The sequence below is a fragment of the Atractosteus spatula genome, chromosome 1, assembly GCF_055471065.1.
Source record: "Atractosteus spatula isolate fAtrSpa1 chromosome 1, fAtrSpa1.hap1, whole genome shotgun sequence".
Taxonomy (NCBI): domain Eukaryota; kingdom Metazoa; phylum Chordata; class Actinopteri; order Semionotiformes; family Lepisosteidae; genus Atractosteus; species Atractosteus spatula.
In genome coordinates this window covers 40,064,013-40,086,234 of record NC_142706.1, presented here as the reverse complement: position 1 = coordinate 40,086,234, position 22,222 = coordinate 40,064,013, and the positions used below count along the sequence as shown (strand labels likewise).

At 38.2% G+C, this 22,222-nt stretch overlaps 1 protein-coding gene across 1 annotated transcript in view; it reads right to left on the bottom strand.

Annotated features, from left to right (window-relative positions):
* The window catches only part of maml3 (mastermind-like transcriptional coactivator 3), a 108,028-nt gene that overhangs the window by 7,267 nt on the left and 78,539 nt on the right, over window positions 1-22,222 (bottom strand). Inside the window, exons 5-6 of the mRNA XM_088920657.1 lie at window positions 6,092-6,313; window positions 4,975-5,056 (exon numbers count right to left, since the gene is read on the bottom strand). Coding sequence (XP_088776783.1) covers window positions 4,975-5,056; window positions 6,092-6,313 — 304 coding nt within the window. The remainder of the gene's footprint in view (window positions 1-4,974; window positions 5,057-6,091; window positions 6,314-22,222) is intronic.

Here is a 22,222-nt window from a genome sequence, read left to right as displayed (position 1 = left end):
ATACCTGAAGAAACACAAAACAGCTCCACTAATTACATTTTCAAAATAAAAATCAATGGTAATCTTATTAAAACAACTTCTTTAGGATAATTATGAACATGACCTACTTTCTTATTTATACAATACGGCACTATTGTCAGATTTTTTAGAAACTTACAAAAACATACAAACAGTATATATGAACATTGCACTAAAAATAAATATAACATTACATAAAAGACATCAACCCATAGTGAATACACACCACTCCTACAGGAATCCACATACATTACCAGAATCTGTAAATTTACATCCCCTCAATCTCCCTAAACCCCTATAATTAACAATTCCCCTTCATTTCTGTACACAACCACTAATTACACTTGCCCATAAACCGATATTCCATTAATTTGATTCAATGTGGGATAAAGGAATTCCTTGTTTTGTGAAGGCTGCATTTGAAAGCATAAAATTGATATTCTTGTATTGTGATACTAAAAACTTACACTGAAGATCTGCAACATGCTTAGCGCAGTACATCTATGTGTCTTTTTCTAAGAAGAAAAATCAATGACAACAGTGCAATTGCTTTTTCGTTAGCTGATGAGAGCTCCATTTTTCAATATTCTGAATCAGCTCAATGGAAAACTTAAAATCTGGTACAGGTTTCCATGGCAACAAGTGAAGTCTAAAAGTGATAGATTTCAGATGGACATGTCAGTTCTTGTAAGGAGTGCAGTCATACTATTGGTAGGTTACAAATTACCTTTCGTAATCAGTACGGGCAGCGCCAATATGATTTAAGTGTTGATGGTGTGAACAAAAGCTGGTTCCCCAGGGGTTAATGCTAAGATGGTTTCCATGGAAACATGACAAGATAATCAATAGACCGAAGTGAGAGTTACCCTCCAAAGAGGAGGAGAAAACACTGGCATGTTCCCCAGCTGAACTACCAATAATTTGGAATGTCAAAGATTCCAGTGATTTGCTGTGAATTAAATAAGAGGGTATTGCACAGGCTGTTAGGACTGTAAAACAGTTGCAGTTCTGAAGTCATTAGGGTTAACGTGTAGCAGTGAATTAAACTAGGGTGACCATGACAGGCTGAAGTTAATGCAGCCCACTCAAGCTTGAAAAAACAAAATGTTAATATTACTTTTCATAACTTCCCTGTATTTTCATAAATGTGCTGAATGCCATTCGTTAGCCAGAGGTAATACAAATGTTACAATACAAAGTAGTACAGTGTCTGTAATATACCATTGTTTCTCAGTATATGGAAAATGCACTGACTCATATGGGTTTTCTCCCTGAAACCCCAGTAGTCCTAGAATTTATTTTCATATAATTAATGTTATTTGACTGCTTCGGTGTTTATAATTCCAACTTCCATTACAAATTGCATAAGTACTGCATAACTGAAAGTGCCGAGTACTGCAAGATACACATGTTCTTGATGGCAGCGGAAACCATAAGACTGAAATGAGTAACGAGAGCATGCAAAACATTTGTGCAACTGATTCTAAGAAGCTGTTCAATGACAAAGTACATGTCGTCAGAAGGTACTTGATCAAGATCCCACGCACACTACAGCAGTTACATTGAAGCCAATAGGAAAAATGCATCTTATATGTTTGAAGATGAAAGGGTAGAGACTATCACAATACATTTAGGCACCCTTTTCAACTATAGGTAATAAACAAGAAGACTGTGGTCTCAATTTAATCAAGATTGAATTACGATTAACATTTTTTTAATTCAAGACATGTGACAGTATTCCATAGTGGCCCTAACTTGCATTTCCTTTAAACACAATTAAACAGATATGGAGAGCTACTGAGTAGGCAGAAGGAAATGTCCCTGATAACAGATGTTGCTGATTATGATAACTTATAACGTCAATGTAATTACCGCGATTATAAGCCCTCTTCACAAAGCTCCTAACTTAACTCAAAGTACGTACTGCTAAAATTAAATTTGATACCCCTGAAAATCCTGGTAAAACTCAAGCATGGCAAAAAAAAAAGTTCAGTCAAATGAAATTGAGTAGCACTGAATAAGAGTCTATCTGGGAAAACCCACACTGTAAATCAATGTAAAAATCCTCTCTATTACGTGGGGATTGTTATAGCATTTCTGGAGGAATCAACTTATAGTAATATTTAACTTTTTTTATCTTGTCATTTTTTTTCATAGCTCTTCACTCTGCAACTCAGTAAATCAATGAGAAGACGACCATGAGGACAGACAAGAATATGGACTGGAGATTTCAGCTGTGCTTTTAAAGCAGGGGCCTCATCTGGGGGGATGGCAAGGAGCTGTTAGTCTCCCCTTAAAACAATACAACCGGGAGCCCCAAGTAATAGGTTTTGTCAGAAATGAAGAGACAGTTTTTGCAGGGATGTCGAAAGTGCAATCTGTTCTTATAATCCAAAGATCTAAAACGAGACTTTTTTTTTCCTTGCCCCAGACTGCAGAGCTGCCACGTTTTTCACAACATTCCTGTGTAAAAAAGGATGTAAAAAAAGATGCCCTGACACGAGGCACACACATTCCTAAGTCTGCGCACACCAATGCAAGTGTGCTGTCTGCGTGGCTCTATATGCACATATGCCAGCAGAACACACACAGCTGTGAGCTTTGACAGGTGCACAGCCAGACAGTTCCTCAGGTGGAACTGTGCTGGAGCGATCATGACTACAAATCAATAAAGGAGTGTTGTTTGACAAAGAGGTGTGTCGGCCATCACATATGATCCTTACTCTATGTGCTACTGCTCCTAGGTGGGGGTGTGAATAGCCTTCGCTGTCATTACAAATGACAAAGAATTATAAATTAAACACAGCAAATACAGACTGTGAAAAAGATCAACAATAAAACACAGGCATGAATTTAGACAGACTTACTTCATTGGACATGCACATATAATATACTGTATCTTGTATGGAACTGTCCTATGTAAGGGGGTCTTTGAGCATTTTGTTGGAAATGGCACAGAAGAATCCATGAAGTTGTTATCCCGATTTGAGCTGTAATTAGATTTCTTAAAGGAAAAAAATCTAGATAGTTCCATAGATACTGCACTATAAATAACAATGCAAATTGAACATCCACTTTGTTCTTATTACCCCTATCAGTGATATATGCAGAAAACGATGCAATGTTCTCTGCTATTATTTTCCTTTCTTCTCTTGTGTGATAGAAACTTTCTTCAAAGATGATTTTATGACTTGCACTTTATATACAGTAGGCATCTCCGACAACTGGGTTGACAGCTCAAAACATATGGCTGGGTTATTTCTCTACAGCAATAACAGTTTCTAACGAGGCTGTAAATTCTGAAACTTGTGGAACATGAACAGAACTTTGATCACATGCATTTCTTCTGCAATTAAAATTTGTTTAAACTCTAACAAAGCCGTCCAGGCTCTGCAAAGCATGTAACATCGGACGCAGTCTCCACTCTTCAATGAAGCTGGTGCTGAATTGCAAACTTAGCAAATCTGTTGCTTGATCTAGCGAGCTGAATGCAGAATTGCCAGCAATTTTATGACACAAATGACTAGAGATAAATTTAGCAATATGCATAATAGTCATAAAAAAATTAGCCATCTTTATGTAAAGTGCCTAAAGAATGCTTGAATGGATTGAAAGCCTGTATGTAAGAATGGAACTAATTGATTTCAGAACTGACTAATTGAGGAACCAAAGATTTTTAGATGTGTATACGTTTCCAAAATGGGAAGCGAAAAGCAGCCCCCACAAAGTGAAATCTTGTGAGAAGGGTGCATACTCAGATCATTCTGAGTTTCAACGGTGACAGTGAGTGAATCAATGCTAACTCAACAAACTCCGCCACACTAGGACTAGGAACTGTTGAACTGCTCAATGAAAAAAATGGCAGTATCCAGTAGCACTATTGCACTCATGTACAAGAATTATGAATGTCTGTTTGAAACGGAAAGCGAGGCCACAAGTTACGATATGGTAAATGCTAAAACACAAGCAAAATGACATCCACAAAAGTATAAACTAGCAAATTATGACAACACAATCAATAATTGCAAGTCTCCTAAATATAATGCAATAATATATTATATAAATCTAAATACTTATGTATAAAGATTGTTATTTTTTAATATACAGTATATGAACATTTTTGTTTTGATGCTCAACAGTACTGTGGCATTCAGTTACAGAGCCTCTGCAAAGTAAAAAAGGGACATTTTAAAGAAGATTTGATGACTTTTAGATCTGAAAACCTGTCAGCGCTAGGTCAGCAAAAAAGTCTAATGAACGCTCACCCTAAGAAAACCTAACATCACCATCCTGAGTTGCAACAAGTTGTTCAAATTCAAGATTAATACAGTATTGGTAATAGCTGCTGTTGTCCACACTGCACAAAAAGCACTATAGTACAATTGAAAGGTACAGCTTACTAAGAATTTTTTTTCAAGTTTGTTAATGATGTTTTTTTTAACTAAAATAACCTGTAATGTTACAGCTTCCTTTCTACAGCTACAGCTTTCAAGTAGCAAAACAGCCAGTGTCATATCTGACATTAAAGTACATTATTAAGATACGAAACTGTAGATGGTAAAGGGAAAAGCTTGACCTGACATCAGGATTTTTGCTCTCTAGATCTCAATCTTTGCATTTATACTGTCCCTATATTAGCAAGAAAACGTGTAGCATCAATTTGTTCATTATATCCTAACAACTACTTCAGGTACTCGGTTGCTCCTAGGTTTGTTGTTGACTAAAATAAAGCTCAATAAGCCACATATCTACTACAGGCACTCCCTGTTCACCCATAATTTTGGCTTCTGAATAATTTTAATAGCTACTCGATCTTTCTTCTGTAGTGGTGGATATGAGTTAGAAATGCTTACTGATTCACAGCTTTATTTCTATAATTTATAATGCCATTTGCCATCTATCTTTATTTGTACGTATCAGTTCTAGAAAAAGTAAAAAAGTGCAACAAGGACATACCTTGAAACTGGTTAAACTGCTGGACAGGGTAGGGGCCTCTCTGCTGCTGTGGAAGCTGTCGGGGTAGGTGCTGCTGTTGTAACTGAAAGAGAAATATATACAACCCACAACGAAAGGTTAGAATGCCTGAATCATCAAATATGTGTGTGATTTTTACAGCTTTGTTCGCACTATTAGTCACCGGAAAAGAAAACACAGATGAGATTCCAGGAAAAAAAAACAGCTGAAATCTTAATACACTTAAAAATACCTATGAAATTGTATTTCCATGGTTTACCAGCTTCCCCTCAGACACAGCATCTGAAGAATACATTTAAAACTCACCGTCTTAAAGTGGAAAAGCTCTTTCATTTAAGGTATGAGGTTCTCTTGTGGCTCTAGAGGCATTTCTGTGATTTTTAACTAAACTTTGCTGCAAAATGCCAACAGTTGCTCTTTCAGAGAGTTCAGAGCAATGGCATGAATTCAAGCACAGGAGCATCCTCCACCCCTCCCCCCCAGAAAACAACAATAATTCATTAGCTTCAGCATCTTCACTGAGGAACTTTCTATAGTTACTGCTTGTCCTTGTGACTAAAAATGCACATCATGACATTCTAAGAAAGAGCCTTCTCCTTCATGCTGGTTATCTAATTAAAATGTTAACCAAATGTATTGTTTCCCTGTGTAAGAAAACATATCTACTAATTGGTTTAATTAAATAATTATGTTGTGAGGGCAATGGATTTCACTGGCGGTTGGGTGCCCTCATGGGATATGGACGAGCAATGCGATGTTATGTTGTTCATGGCAGATGCATCTGCTGGTGTTTAATGTAGTTCAGCTTGTTATATCGACTCTTATTAAGAAAGGGCAAAATCCATGTAAACAACAGAGGGTGCAGCAGATATCTGCTTGTGAGATTTGTGGAATTAGCAAAGAAGGGTGATTTATAACAGGAAAGTGAGCCAGAGAGAGTGACGGGATGAGGGCAGGGGGAGGATGGATTGTTAACATAGAAATAACTCTGGATGGTTATTAGGAGCAGTAAAGTAGACTTTAAATGTGTTGATTCAACAAAACCTTTCAGGTTCCTAAAGTACCAACTCTTGGCATGCCTCTGAGAAGTACACTTTACCTGTTCTGCCAGCATCTGCTGCTGCTGTTGCCTTTGTTCCCTCAGAATCTGCTGCTTTTGCTGCTCTATCATCATTTGCTTCATCATGGCTGCCTGCTGCTGGTTGCCTAGGTAACCAGGTGCCCCTGGATTGGTGCTCGGCACAGGCGCCACACTGCCTGGGCCTGGTAGTGTCGGCTGTACAGCACCTGCCTGCCGGGAGATGCCAACCACATTCTGCTCCTGCCAAAGTCAAGATGAGAAGAATTAGGATATCATTGATACCGCTACTCACAAGAGCGCACAAGAACTGAACAACTCAATGTTCAAGACAGTAAAACACAGAATGATCCCTTTCATGTCCCTTAACCAGGATGGAAAGTAAACCTCTGGTTAAGCCAAGCTCATCCAGGCAACAAAACACAATCTCAGTCAGATTTGCGAAGGGAGCTTATTAATACTCACGTTGTTCAGTAAACCTACTTTTCAATAAATTAAATACCTTGTATTTAGAAACCACACAGACGCAATAATTAAAAACTCTGAAACATGCCCGCTTCACGTTTTATTAAATTGTGGGTCCACCCAAACTGGAACTGTCAATTGTTTAAGACCACAGTACTGCAGAGGAAGAACGTGAATCACCAGATACGCATCTTTCACTTCCAGAAGGGCAGTCATGGGAGAGCTTGTTTTGCCAGACATCAAGAATAGCAGATCATGGCTGACTAATGCCCACCCGTCACTGGCAGTGCTTTGCCAAACAGTGTTGGTCACAGTCAGCTGGTGACAACACCCACGCTTGAACTGGCGATTTCTGGGCCCACCTGTGCTCTGAGCGAGTCCTTTCACTGCCAGAGCCACTTATTCATTTTACTTCCCCTTGCCTTGCTCTACATCCACTGAATTACTTGTTTCGTCAGTTACACTGTACAATGATTTCTCATTTCAATACCCTATGCTTTATGACGTGCCCTGTGATTTCAAATAAAACCTTAGACCAAATTAGCTCATCATGAAAAAGATACTTTATTGTACAAACTATAAGTGCTTTTTAAGTAAATTGCCCTGGTTTAGGTTGCCAGTTAAATAAAAACAAAAATCGTAATCTTAACTGTCTTTGTGGGCATTTCGAGCAGACTCCCAGCAAGTGCTGAATGCAGAAAAAGGGGATGCTCTTCCACCTGATTATAGTCCCAGCTGGCTCACTCTGTTCACCATTAGCTCTTGAGTGGCATATCTTACTCTTGGCTGAAGAAACCCTGACTCTTTAAGGTACACAAACACTTCTTCTGCTTTGGAATCTGATGGCCTCTGTCCAGTTCCCACTCAATGTCTTCAATGGTATGTAGGATCCCTGAGTAGAATTTCCTTAATTCCTTGTAGCAACACAATGAGAGTAATCCTGACCCCTGCAGGTTAAGAGCTGTAAAATAATATGTCTTTGTGTGACTTTCAATGCAGTGGAAATGTAATGTGCTTCCTATCAGCTGGGAGACATTACACAGTGTCTGCTGTTTTATATGACTTGTCTCTTGCTCCATGCAGAAAGCTAGTGCACGTTCGAATCCCAATATACCACCACTCCATAAATGGATTACTTTTTTGTAGTCAAACAAAAGGCTCTCTTCTACCTGACATGAAAGATAACCTGATATTGACAGTCTGACACCCTGGTAAGCAGAGTCTTTAAAATCTCTGCTTACAAGACTTACATCTCACAGTTCACACCCCTGAGAATCATGAGAGTGGAAGTTATTTTTAAGTTAATTTCTTATATTTCACAAGTGGATATGACTGGCTTTCCAAATACTAAAATTTAAAACACACTTAATTAAAATTAACAAAAGGACTGTGTCTACAAATCATGCAAACTGCTTTTATACATGATCCCACATACATCCAGCCTGAACTGAAAATAAATTCTGTCTTAATGTATTTAAAGGCTTAATGGCAATGAGCTACAAATCCTACCATGTTTACATGACAAAAACTGAGAGCTTTTCTATCAGCTTTAGGTAAATAAGGGTTGGCATTTTTTAAGATAACTTGCCGCTAAAGTAGAACAAAGACACCTGTTAAAAACACATTGCAAATCAAACAGATGATACAATGACACTGAACATGTCAACTCAGAAGTTCCAGAAGATCTCAGAAAACTAGATTCAGCATTTGAAACAGTAACAATATAACAACAACTTAAAGCGAATACTCACTTCACTTTGCGAATCTTCTACGAGTCAGCACATACTGCAAGAGCTGTTTGTGTCTAAGCTGCCTTAATTATCAGCACACACACATTCCAGAACTCAACCACCGCGGCTTGTGCAGCAGGGTTTGTACTCGTCCTGTCACATTATTCCACATGTTGTCAACCTACTCCGCAAAACAACTTTAAACAACTGCTCGTGCCCTGTTTGTTGTTCTGTGAATACTGGATCTTGTCAAAGAAGAAAATTGTCATATCCAAACTTCACCTATGTCATCCTACTGAGCTGTATGAGACATTTAGACAATTTACAGTACAGACCAACCTGGAAAGAAAAGCTGTAAATGGCTCCATCCTGGTCTATCCACTCTAAACAAATATGTTGTCACTGGACTACACAGGTCTCCTATGCTCATAACTCAGGGCAGGTGGACAGTTTACTTTAAATTTCAATTGGAGCATAAAACAGAACACCCCACATACAGTACTCAGTCTATCTCAGTGGGAAAGAGTGGCGGTCCATCGGCATACCTACGGTAGGTTCCCACTGTTCACTGTAATGCTTTGCACACAGAGAAGGAAAAATATAGTGAAACTGATCTACAGTATATCATTGTTTTACAAAGCTAAGGGCATGTAATTTAATGTACTCTCTGAAACGTACACCACTGTCACCGTGACAACGAACCACCAGTATTTGCACCCTTGGCCTAACAAAGTGATTTTACAGGTTTTACTTTGACTTACTCCAGCATAACATTCTTATGTGGTATGCTGTGTGGCAGACAAAATCTCTAAGGTGTTATTACACTTAATGCTTTAAGCCATAGGAGAATGCAGTGTTATTTTCATCCTAGTGTGCTGTTTTGTTTTCATAAAAAATTTATTTACTTACCAACCCCAACATCCCCTAACTTATTCATCATAATGTCTGCAATCTTAAAAATAATGGCAGCTCATCTCATTCAGAGCCAAAGTCTGCAGGCAGTGCTAGCTTAAAACATTTCCCCTATTACTGACATCTTCTGATAACATAAGGCACGAAGTTCTAATGATAATCTCTGAATTGGACAGCCAGGGTATGAAGGGTCAGAAAAAAACTCCAACGAAATAATGTAACTGTTACCAGCTGTCACTGAACACAAAACTGTATTTCCACAAGGCTAGCTCCCCGGGGTACTGTGCACTGAGAAATGTGAAGTTTTGTTCACACAAACACACATACAACATCATTTTTCATTCAGTACTCTATTTAAATTACAGGATCGACAACAAGACCTTAGGAACAGGTAGCCCCCCCCCAAAAAATTGTAAATATTTTTCAAAATTACAATAAGATCTTTTCAAGTAAATTTTTATTTCAGCTTCGGTCACACAAAGCTGTTGCTTTAGTCGTAAGGTGGTGTGTGGATAGAAAAATGTACAGATTAAAAAAGTAATATACAAAATATAAAAACTATATATATATATTACTATACCATACAATAGTACTTCACTGCTACAGTTTTATTAAACCATTACAAAAAGTAAAAACATCCGAAGCTGAAATTGACAAAAATACAAAAAATCCTTCTCTCAGTATGTCAAAAACAGATTGTGTTAAATTTAAAATTTACAGCGACCTTATTCAGCTTCTGTCCCTTGTAACCTCCTTTGGCTATCAGCTCCCTAGGATCCACTTCTTCCTACGTTATGATCAAATCTTCAGTTTTTTCCTCTCCGCAGAGCCCCTCTGCTAGTTCATCCCAGGAAAAAGAATTATCCTGATAAACCCTCTGCTTTTCTTCCTCTTTTCCCTACCACTTGAGACTTGCCAGTGAGGAATGTGGGAGAACACTCCTTAGCTGTTGCAAACTTCATCTTCTTCACTTGGAGGGCATTGCACAGCACTCTTTTCCAAAAAAATATCATCTGTCTGGCTGAAAACCAGCAATCAGTCCTACAGATACAAACTTCTAACTGGTTCAAAATTTTCCTCTAACACTAATATGATATTTTCTAGCATCAGAAGTGCATTAGGATTTCATGGTACTAGCACTGGGAAAAACTACAGAAATCAAGCACCTTCAAAAGGAAAAAGCTAATTTGGGATCCTTTTTGTGCTGCTAACAGAGGGAAAGGTTGTGAATCTAATATACAGCCAGTATAATTTAGTTCAGCAGATCCCTGTGATGGAATGAGTATCCCAGAAGGTGGCGACGTTGCTCTGTTCTGTCGCAGTTCATGCTGGCCTTTTCCCAGAAGATGGCTTAATCATGACCAATGTAATATATTTTTCTCTCTTCCTCTTGGATAATGTGTCTAAGGCTGAGCCTAGGCAGTGAAGTGTGACGGCGTAGAGCAGGTAGCCTGGCAACTGAGAGCGTAATACTGAACAGATGGTGTTCATACAGCATGATGGACATCACACACAGCAGCCTTAGACAACCAAGGGAGTCCCGGGGGAACGGAGGCCCACTTTACTCAAAATGAGTTCTCGTCGCTGCCATATATCTTCTGCTTGTGGATCATGCCCCCACTCCCCCCCCCCCCCCCTTGCAGTACCACCTCCAATCCCTGATCTGCCTGCCCGCATCTGAGGAATCATGACAACCAGCAAAACCACAATAGGGAGAGGCATTTCACAGCATAACATTTTACCATTTTGCCCATGATGCATTTAGCAAACACCAGGCTTAGCATTAATAGATAATGTGATACTACAGTGGGCTTCTGCTGCCTCTGATACGCCTATAAATACAGTCCTGTAAATGGAATCCTCCTCTCATCTTTTCTGCCTGTTTTATAGCGGTGCCTTCCTTTAATCTGTTGCCAAAGAACAAGGCTGCATGCTGTAAATCACACAAACATTAACTGGAAGTTATTCTACTGTACCTGCATTTCTCTCTGCGCACTCTTCCACTGAAAGCTGCATTCAGCATGACACTTCTTGTCCCAGTTGTTGGCAGAAAAATGAAAACTCCCAGATAAAACCTCTACACCGACCACTTCAGCGTTTACAATTTTGAAGGAAAGACACATGTTTGCTTTAATTAAGCTGCATCAAAAGAGTCTGTACTGAACCAACTGCATGTAAACTGAAACAGGAAGAGGCTTCAGGCAATTGAACAGAACAAACATTAGAGCTCAGGTGTTAAATACCTACAGTGAAAACCCTCGAGCCAGAACAAAGGCCTGTTTCAAACAACGTGCTTAACAAAACACAAAGCAGGTTTGCGAATCTTTCAATGACAAAAAGACAAGCCACACTTTCGACGCATGTGACCATTATAAGAGAAATAAATGATGGTAGTGTACCAAAAGTACATGTACAGTTTAAAGTGTATGTTCTGGAACACTGAAGTGAAATGTGTCATGTTTTCTGTGTGCTAATGAAATGTATATTTCAGATCAGAAAGTGAATATGAGGCAAAAGTGTAGAACTTTAGCTTTTGTGTCTAGGTGTTACTGTGCATTTTTGATAAACTGCATTAAAATAAAATGTTTTTTGTGATCTATCCCTCTAGGAAACTAGTAAAGTTGGTAGAACATGTAATGACAGCTTCAAGTCTGCGACTCATCAATATCACCAGACCATTGTTCCATTGAGATACTTCTGTGTATTTCATATCCCAAGTTCCTCCAAGAAAATTTGTTATTACAGTACATTTGAAAGTTTAGAGTATGTGCTGGGAGTTTACTTTATGAGGTTAGTACAAAACAAACAAAAATCAACTTCTTGCACATCTGCCGCTGCAAACAAAATAAAAACTCTTGAGAAGCTCCACTTATTCTCCCCTCACAAGACCTAACGTACTGCAGAATGTTCTGCAAACTTTTCTCCAATGTCTCAGTTTGGTTCAACCGTACAAAGAGCCTATTATGACACAAACATTTCCATACCAGGATGACACTGGTTTATTACAATAAGCAATATGATAATGATCATTTTGAGTGCACATAAATAAACTATAATCATAAATTGTTAGATGGCAGCCATGCAGTAATTAAAAATAGATACAACACAGCACCTTGAATTATACATTCCGTATGCTGCAAACCGTCCAACAATTAGATCAAATGAAACTCAAATCTAAACACAGTTTTTCATTTTGCTTCAAAACCGGAAAATGAAATGATAGGCGAGACGTAGGTGTTTAAACTCTGAAGTGTGTGAAGAGCCTTGATACAGTATGTGGCAGCCCCCTTCTCACCGATAGTGGTGCATACAACACTCTGCAAGGGCTATCTGTCGCTTGGGCTGCTTCACAGGCTTCCTTCTGTGCCCTTGCACTTAACATGCCAGCGGAAACATGCACCAAAAGAGTGACAAGCCCTGCCCCCTTATTTCTCATGATCTGTGCTGAATAAAGAGCTGCAGCTAGACTACGAAAAAGAAATGGAAGATTGGTTTACCCAAAGAATGCGTTCAGCACGACCGTAATACCAAAATAACACTGCTCTATATTCTTAACACTGTTTTTCCTGCTACTCTAAATTCCTGCCCTGCTTATAAACAACACTGTGTGCCTTTCCAATACCGTATAGCATTGCAGATATTCAGTATTAATCTCTGGGTATAACATGACACTCACTGGAAGTCACGGTCACCTCTGCTAGTACCATCTTCTGAACCTATACAGGACAAAACACCTTACGTCTCTGAATGAAACACAAAATGAGCATAAATAAAGCCCTGGGTTGCATCTTGTGATGTAATAAAAATGTGCATCAGATTGTATAATACCTAACTAATAACTAATAACACTAATTTATCAAATAAAATAGTGTAGGTAGGATGTGCAGCGCTGAGGAGCAGATTTCAATATAATAATAATGAGAAGAAGAACAAAAAATAGGAATTCATTTTTAATACTGTATTTAGTATTTGGAAGGGCTGGTTATTTTGAGAGTGAAGTGTCTTCATTTATTTTAAACAAAAAGCAACACATATTTACTTGCTCAAACACCAGTGTGCATTGGGGAAGATGGAATGTTTGTAAAACCAAACATTCTCACTTCATTCATGACCACACCATACCAAAATCCAATATAACCAACACAAAACAATCAATTACATTTCTGTGTGGTAGGTCTCGAATTGATAGTAGGTGACCGAATTTAAGTTTTGCTGGAAACACAGCACAGCCCTTTACACAGTTTTAAGAATCAATATTACCATTTAAAAAAAAACTTCAAGTACACACGAAATGTCAACATAAAGCACCAAAAGAATTTACAAGGAATTGGTACGTTATTGCTAGCTCCAGTGTATTGGTCAGGGAGAGTTACATAAACTCCCAATTAGGTTAAAAGGATGTAGACTCTGCCTGGGGCCTCTCCTCAGCTCAGACAGAGCTCCATAAACTCTTGATGACACTCATTGAAGCCAGGAATTCCTTGACCACTTCAAAAGAGAGAGAAAAGCTTCTTCAGAAGCTGAAAGGAGAGTAGAATGAATGGGAGGAGGGTGGAATGAAATCAGCAGCACAGGCAATAATTAGACCGACACTGTAATGTAAATGGATTGGCTTATCAATTTAATTGATTAACAATATCCAAATTCCTGGCACAAATTGCTTTGCTAATCCAAGTGCCTTGCTCCCAGCATCTTTTCTAATAAGGTTGACTGCATGAACACTGGTTCTGCCCCTGACTTGCATAAAAAGAGGCAATCCAAAAGCTAGGGACATGAAAAACCAAGCAAGCACGTCTGTAAGGTAGTGGCTGAGGCTTTGCAACAGTCTCTAAATCCATAATCAGAGTCCTTCTGCATTTTTCAATTGAGAATGGTAAAATTCTCATCATTACGGTAACACCAAACAATGATGAGGAAAAGCTTGCACATATTCTTTTGGTGTAGAAAAAATAAAGACGCATCATCATGAAAAAATCGCCTAGTGCTTGAGGTTGTACATATGAAAGTTTGACCAGATGGTAATACTGGCTTTTACAGAACGAACAACAACGTCTCTTTTGTAGACGTGAAGAACACAATCAACACCTCTGATGAGTTTATAATAATCTATGGGATTATGAAACACAACACTATTATTTAGAAATTAACCTTCATCAAACAGAATAAACAAAGTTCTGTGAACTGTTATCATCTTAAGTTGAATGCAAACAAACTTGGCAAGTACTAACCGTGTATATTCAAAAACCAATACCAGAAAATGCACGATGCTCAATTTGAATTAAGTTTGAATTAAATTCAAACAGAGGTACAAAGAGCAAGAAAATTTCATGACTTGCTCTTTCTAAAACAGCTGGTGAACAACCCTTCATCTGATGCTCATTCACTCTCAAAGAGAGTGAAAGTTTCAAATCCTTCACCCCAAGGATTTTCTGGCAGGGCCTTTGACATAAATAGGTATCACTGGCCAACAGAATTAATACATTACTTATGCAAGTTTTTGCTGTTTTTAGTTTCTGGCTGCTGTAATAAAAAAAATGGAAATGAGTATTAGAAAAATATTTGAATCAACATCTGTTTTAATTTGCACCTATTACAACATTTAAAGCCCTAATATCTTAGGCTCATGTCAGAACTATGCTCTAGGTATATTTCCTGTAATTTAGTTTATTTCAGCACTTGTATTCTTATATACTGTGTGATTTCTATTACAGCTTTCATTTTGATGACCCTGAAATGTGTGGTATTTTTTTAAATTGAAGTCCTTTTCCAGAACAGATGGAAATTTATTTAAATGCTTATTACTTGACATACTTGAAGTCAAACAATTTACAAAAAAGTGGGAAGAATATTACACAATGAATGGTGTGTATTAAAAATCTTGTGTACAACCAGTAAATGTAAATGACCAACATGCACATTACCCTGGTGTCCCGACTAAATTCCAGTCTGGGCTTGCACAGTCTGGGCTAGTTAAACATTCCCCCTAATTACATTTGTGACGCACTTTCTCACTTCTCTGCCTGATTTGCTGTATAGTGGGGTTGCTGGTGCATAATGGCTGCCACACTTCATCCAAGTGGGTCGAAATGGGTCACCTCCTATGTGTAAAAAGCACTTTGGGATCCTTTTGAAATGCAAAGTACAGTATAAGGAATTATTATTGACTTTTTCTTATGTAAATCTGGCCACAGCAATCTAAATATTGTTTTTTTACAAAACAGAATTTTTAAATAAAATTCTTCGAATTATTTTTCTTAAATCTCTGCCAAGGCAAATAGGACAATTAACATAGGAACAGATCCAAATTGTAGAAAAATCAACACAATTTTGTTGATGTCAGGTGATATTTTACAGACTGTTACTGTGCATTAGGCAGTTCGGTGAATACTACAAGAAAGCTTGCAAGATAAGTGACAGCTTTCCAAAAATACTTTAAAAAGAGCTAGTTCTCAGCAGTGGGACAAAACGTAGCTTTACCATTAGGGTACTTTGACAAATCCGACCACAAGTTCACAGATGTAACCTACTGTAAATACAGTAGCTTTGATCGGGTGCTGAATACGTGGAGCTGTGTCAGCATATGGAATGCGAGGAAAGTCGCTGAAGTTAATTCCGCACAGAAAAGTAAAAAAAGTGTAATTAACCTCTGTTTGTTCCTATACTACAAATTAACCTACTTTATTCATATACTTCAATAGCCTGTTAATGTCATTGCAGACGGAATCTGACCTCATCCAATTTTAGTCTGAAAACTGTTACATAACAATTAATTTAACGCACATTGCTGCTGTACACCTTGTACACTTGAGGGTTGGATTTTAAATGCAGTGCTTGGACAGAAACCCAGTTATTTGCTTAGAAAATTGCTTAGCAAACTCATAGAAAAGCAACAGGGTTTTCAGCTTGCTTTTTAACTGTTGCTATATGTCCATAATTGTACGATGGCAAACTATTACATTTGGAAGTGAAATTAGTCCCAATTCCTCCGATGTGGCAGCTATAAAACAATTGCGCTGACAAATGTTAATCACATGGGAAGGACAGGTGGAGTCTTGAAACTCCATGTTGTTTACTGCACAAACTTTAGTTTGGAATGGCTCACATTGTCTGCAGCTGAATTTAAGAAAATATGTGACAAAATCAAACACACATTAAAAGGACACTGAAGAGAACAACAAAAAAGGCCAACACCTGTCCTCAGTAGAGAAGGACACAATTTTTATGAGAAAATATTCATCTTTTGTCACTGTAAAATACAATACAATTAAAAAATACTGCTAAAATATTCTAGTCTTACAAAATAACATGGTGAAATGCTAAAATATCATGTTCTAAAAACTGGCAAATCTATAGAATAACAGCAATCTATCTTTTTTCTATCTTTTGCCACAGACAGAAAAAGACCATAACAATGTCCGTTATCTTCTTTTTTTATTACAATTATGCCGTTACATTTCCCAGTCCTACTTGGAAGAAAAAAACGTGTTTTAAGTTGAAAAATTAAGCAACTGTATTCTTGAACAAAAAAACATATAGATGGCAATGGCAGGTATGTGCACATATGGCACAGCGATATGTAATAACTGTACAAACTGTTTTACCTGACTTTCCTAACTGCTTTTTCCAATACAGGGTTGCAGGGGTACTGGAGCCAGGCAAGCAATGGGCACCAGGCAGGATACACCTGGACGGGATGCCAGTCCATCCCAGGGCTCACACTCCAGGGCCAATTTTCCCAGAATCCCGTTAATCTTTTTAACCACAGTTTTTGGAATGTGGGAGGAAACCCACATGAACATGGGGAGTATATGGAAACACCACATAGACAGCACCCTATGTGGAGGGGAATTGAATCGAGGGCCACAAACTGATTTACCTGTATACATATCCTAAAAAAAACACAATGAATCTTTCAGTCTGAACATATAAAGTCTGAACAATTCAGTCAGCAATAATACTATTTTTTTAGTTAAACTTACTACAATTTAGTTTTATACTTTGGACGTTATGAGATAAATATTCTTTCTGCTGGAGGTACTCAAGAATTCACCCATTCTGAATATTCAGATATGATTTTAACACATCTAATGAGCAATGAACTTAACACACAGCTTTTAGGATGATTGATGACAGATAGAATTCACTGTGCAGTGGCTTTTAGTTTGCATTTAATCACATTTGCATTACTTACAGTACACCTGTTAATCTGTTTAATTTTTTATACCTGAATACTGTAAATACTTAAATGTGTGAGTCTTTTGCTATCCGATATGACATCAGTTTAAGATGTCTTAAACTGTAAATGACGTTTTGTAAATTGAGTAATATGGAGGTACTGAGTTTTTTTTAGTTCCTAAAATCTACCTTAGTAATACTCAAGATAATCCTTACTCTTTAAATGGATTATTTGGTCAATTATTTTTTTTCACTGGCAAGAGCTCAAACAGGTAAACCACATTAACACGCTATGCTAAAACATGCAAAACTGAAGTGGTGGCTAAGTTCCAGTTGGCATATTCTTGATCCATTATTTTTTTTCCGAAGATCCTGATGCTTCTTCGCATTAAAATGGACCCAGACAGGAAGAACGGGAGTAAGACCAGAATAACCAAAAATCTATAACGACAAACATGGACTGGATTCCAAATAATTACCTCCTGGTGATAGAATCTGGTACCTTTTTAAAACAGAGAAGAAATACACAATTATCTATGCTGCTATATTCTGCTTTAACTGCACTTATATTAATGCTATGTTTTCTAAAAATACTGACTGAAAACAAAGACAAACATAAAATACCCACATCTAGGATGTTTCAGGACAAAAAAACAAAAACAAAACAGAATTGCATGCTTCCTTGTACTTATTTCTCGGCTACATTTTCGTAAACTAGGCCTAAACCAAAGCAGAACAGGTGTTTTTACAGAGGCTTTTTAGGAAATACAAAATGAGCAATTATGTTAGGGAGTCAGAAAAATTACTACATTGGGAGGCTCACCACATGGATTCCAGCCCATAAAACACCGAGAAGATATAAAAACACAGTAACATCTCTTCTGAAGGCCAGAGCTGTTACAAAACCTGGGAGGGAGGCCACTTTCCCTCTGTCAGAGGCCGCCTCTTGCACTGATGGAGGGGTTAAACCTCTGGCTTGCCTCTCTCCCTCCCTGCGTGTGTCTCAGCAGGGCCCCTGGTTGCCATGGACTTCACGCCAGAGTCTCAAACAGGGATTCCTCTGCACGTCTCCCCCTCACTCCCATCTAGCTATGATCCTATTGGGCTACATTTTCTTTCCTGTTTTTTTTTGTCGGCTCCGAATTGAGAATGCAGCCAAGCTCATCTCAGTGTGCAGGCACATAGTTCTTTTGTGGAATTTAAATGGAGAAGAGGAGGGTGGAAGCATGGGTGATGAGATCATTCACCACATAAGAAAACAATATGTCAATGAGTTTGCCACTTTGAAGGACGGAGGCATTTCACTTGCTCTGAATAAGAGTGAACTCTGTAGCCCTTGAGGCGATTGGGCTAAAAACTACTAAATCGGCATCTTAATACACAGATAAGGCACATAACCCTCAGTCTGGGAAGGCCACAGCAGCAAACCAAAGGTCTTAATTTGGAAGCTAGGAGAAGTAAACTCATTCAGAAAAATCATACATGTCCATCTTGGTAAAACCTTTTTGATGTGTGCAGACTCAAAGGAAGGCTTTCTGGTACCTCTGTACAAATGAAGAAGCAAAATCCACATTTTCTTATTTTTTGACAGCAGCATTGCCACCTTCTAGACAGATCGCAGAAGCTAGGCAAGGATATACCAGGTCAATACTTGAATGGAAGACCTCAAAAGAAAATACATGTTGCTGCTGCTGTTGGTGTTGTGTTGGTGGACCAGTAGGTGGCGCACTTTCCTCTAGACCAGAAATTCCAGATCAATGTCAGGGATGGTGGGCTAGGACACTGCGCTGTATTAAGTGCCACCTGTTGGGTGACACGCTAAACCAAAATCCTGGCTACTTGGTCATTAGATTCTATAGCACTGTTAACCCCGGTTTCCTGGCTAAGTTCCACTCTGGTGCTCCACAATGTGGCTCATCTTAATTCAACTAGTGAAGCAAGTTCTCACTTTCCCAACTGGTGCTACTATTGCAGAATTGCTCCTGCGTGACGCTCAGCTGCACTCCAGTGGTGGATGAAAAGCATGCCCTTCTTCATGCAAAGCTATTTTAAAAGCGGTGTATGAATACATTTAATTATTCCTATTTGTGATTCATTTATCTTAACATTAGTGAGTGCACGTTCTACAGCACAAGCTGAGAAATACAAAAACATACCGTCAATATTTTCAAAAACATAAGGCAAACAGAATAAATAAACAGTATATAGGACTAAAAATATTTGTCGTATGAAATTCTCATACCAATCCACATACCTGTGTAAAGATACTGCTATAAATACCAAATGCAAAGTACTGGGTAATTAACCATCTGCTTCTGTACAAAGTCACTTTTCCAACATGGTGTTTATATTTATAGGTTATTCCAGTCACTTCATTTATTTATTAATTTAAACAAGAACATGCAAAAACTGAAGCTTTCAATAAGCATGTGTAGGCTACCCTAGTCCAACGGAATAACAGATAAGACCCTGTGTGTAGAAAGTGTGAAATTTATGAGACGGAACAACAGGCATCTCTCATCAGGAAGCGCCATGAACAATATCTAACTGAATGTTGGGAGACACACGAGACTGTTGCAGAATATATCGTTCAAAATGGGAGAGTTCCAAGTCTTCTAAAAAATAGAACTTTTGATACCAGCCAAACTGTCATTTTCCACACATCAAAATCTCATCCGCTTAAAATCTTCTGATTGCTTTTTGACAGCAAACGGCCCAAGCCATGTTCATAAAGCCAGAGACCTGCACTGAGGAGCTCCAGGGGTGGCTCTGGGCTTCTAAAATATCGGCAGTAACCAACCTCACAGCTGTGGGTTTTTTCCCCACCAGGGAAAGTTGCTCTGGCTTGATTGTCTGACCCTGCAGTGCAAAGAAGAGCAGCCATACAATCAGGCAGTGGGAAATTTATGACGAGCCGTAAAGCAACACTGCAGAGAGAGCAAGAGAAGGAGAGAGGCAGGAGAAAAGCAGAAAAGCGATGGGGGTTGCAGATAGCTACTCTGGAGGCTGTTGCTCCTGCAGCTCATTTAACAGAAGCAGCCCAGCATTTACGCATTTAAAATAAGATCTGTATATTAGTGCATGTGAAGAGGCATGTAGTCCAACTAAATCCCATGAAAAAATTAACTTTTAAAATGGGAAATTTACATCATTAAAGCATTTAGAAAGATATCATAATGAAGGCCTTTTTATTGTATTTTTATAAATGTAAAGGTTACAAGGAATGCTGCAGTTTTGTAGCAATACCACCTCAAAAGTACTTCTTAATACTTACTATATACACCTCATTCTTTCTTTAAATTATTCATACTATGCTACTATAATAATGCTATAATGCTAAAGCTAAAACAGTGATTTTGAAAATTCTGTAATAATAAAATATCAATTTCTATATGATAAAAAGAAACAAGAGAATGAAGATTAGGTCTGTATTTGATGCATGTACTTAACTTCCCTTCCCAAAATATTCAGACCCATCATACGGTGTCCCATTCTGTGAAACTACAAAATGATGCACACATTTTTTAACCTCGAATATTTTATTCAAGATGTGGATGTTCAAACTGGAGACTTCTAAGTTTACATACAGTAAGTTACAGTAAATGCAAAAACTAAAAAGTAGAAACTTAAAGATGTTTTACACAAGTCTGCAGACCCATGAATAATTGGCAGCAATTATAATTTGGCTGAAAGTATTTTTAGGTAAGGCTTCACCAAAGTTGCACACTTGGTGTTTTTTCACTTTTGGGGATCACGTATGGACACCAGGTTTCAAGCGTTTCTAAAGATTATCAACAGGACTCTATTCATGCAAAAACACTTACTTTCTTATACTTAAGCAAGTGCAATTATTAAGCAGCTTTGCCCTCTCACTTTGGATCATTGTCTTCCTGAAAGGTGAATTTCTGTCCTAGTTTTAGGTCAGAAGCAGATTTTCCTGTACGATTTGACAGTACTTTGCTCCATTTACGTTACCATCAATTTTGACAGACTTCCCAGTCCCTGCTGTTGAAAAGCAGAACTATAACATAAAACTGCCATCACCATGCTTGATAGAAGGGATGGTGCTGATTGAGTGATGAACTATGCTGGGTTTGAGTCAGACATAAAGCCTTGAATGTGGACCAAAAGGTTCCATTTTTGTCCTGTCTGACCACAAAGCCTTTTGCTATGTGTTTACGGTATCAAGTGCTTTATTTCAAAGCACATGTTAGATTTTAAATTGCTGACCTATGGATATTTTCACCCATCTCAGCCACTGAACTCTGTAACTCTTTCGAAGTTGCTGTTGGCCTCACTCTGGCATCCCTAACCAGTTTTTTTCTTGCCCACTTGCTCAGTTTGGAGGGACAGCCTGATCTAGGCAGTGTCTGGGTGCCTCCTGCTTCTTAATGATCAACTTCACGATTCTCAAAGAGATATTAAGGGTCTTTTTGATGTTTTTTTTTTACCTGCCTCCTAACCTGTTCCTTTACACACATTTATTCTTGAGTTGTTTAGAAACATCCTCGGTTTTATGGTTCCTTGAAATTCACTACCTTACCAAGAAACCTTACAGAGACAGGTATATAATTCTTGTGAACCACTATCATTGCACCCAGTTCATTGTTTGGCTCATTAAATGTATCACTTTTTTATCTTGTAATGACTTTTCCATTTTTCTTTCATGACTGCAAGCTTTCAAGCAACAAAATGTCAAAACTGTGCAAGAGTCTGAATATAAGCAAAGCACTGTATGCATTTCTTCTGGAATTGCTGTTATATACAGTAGTTGTATCTGACTGATAAAAACAGAGTGAAGCAATATAAGCACAGCACCTTGATGGTATCTTTCAAAAAGTGTGTAAAATTAAGAAGCATACAGGGTATA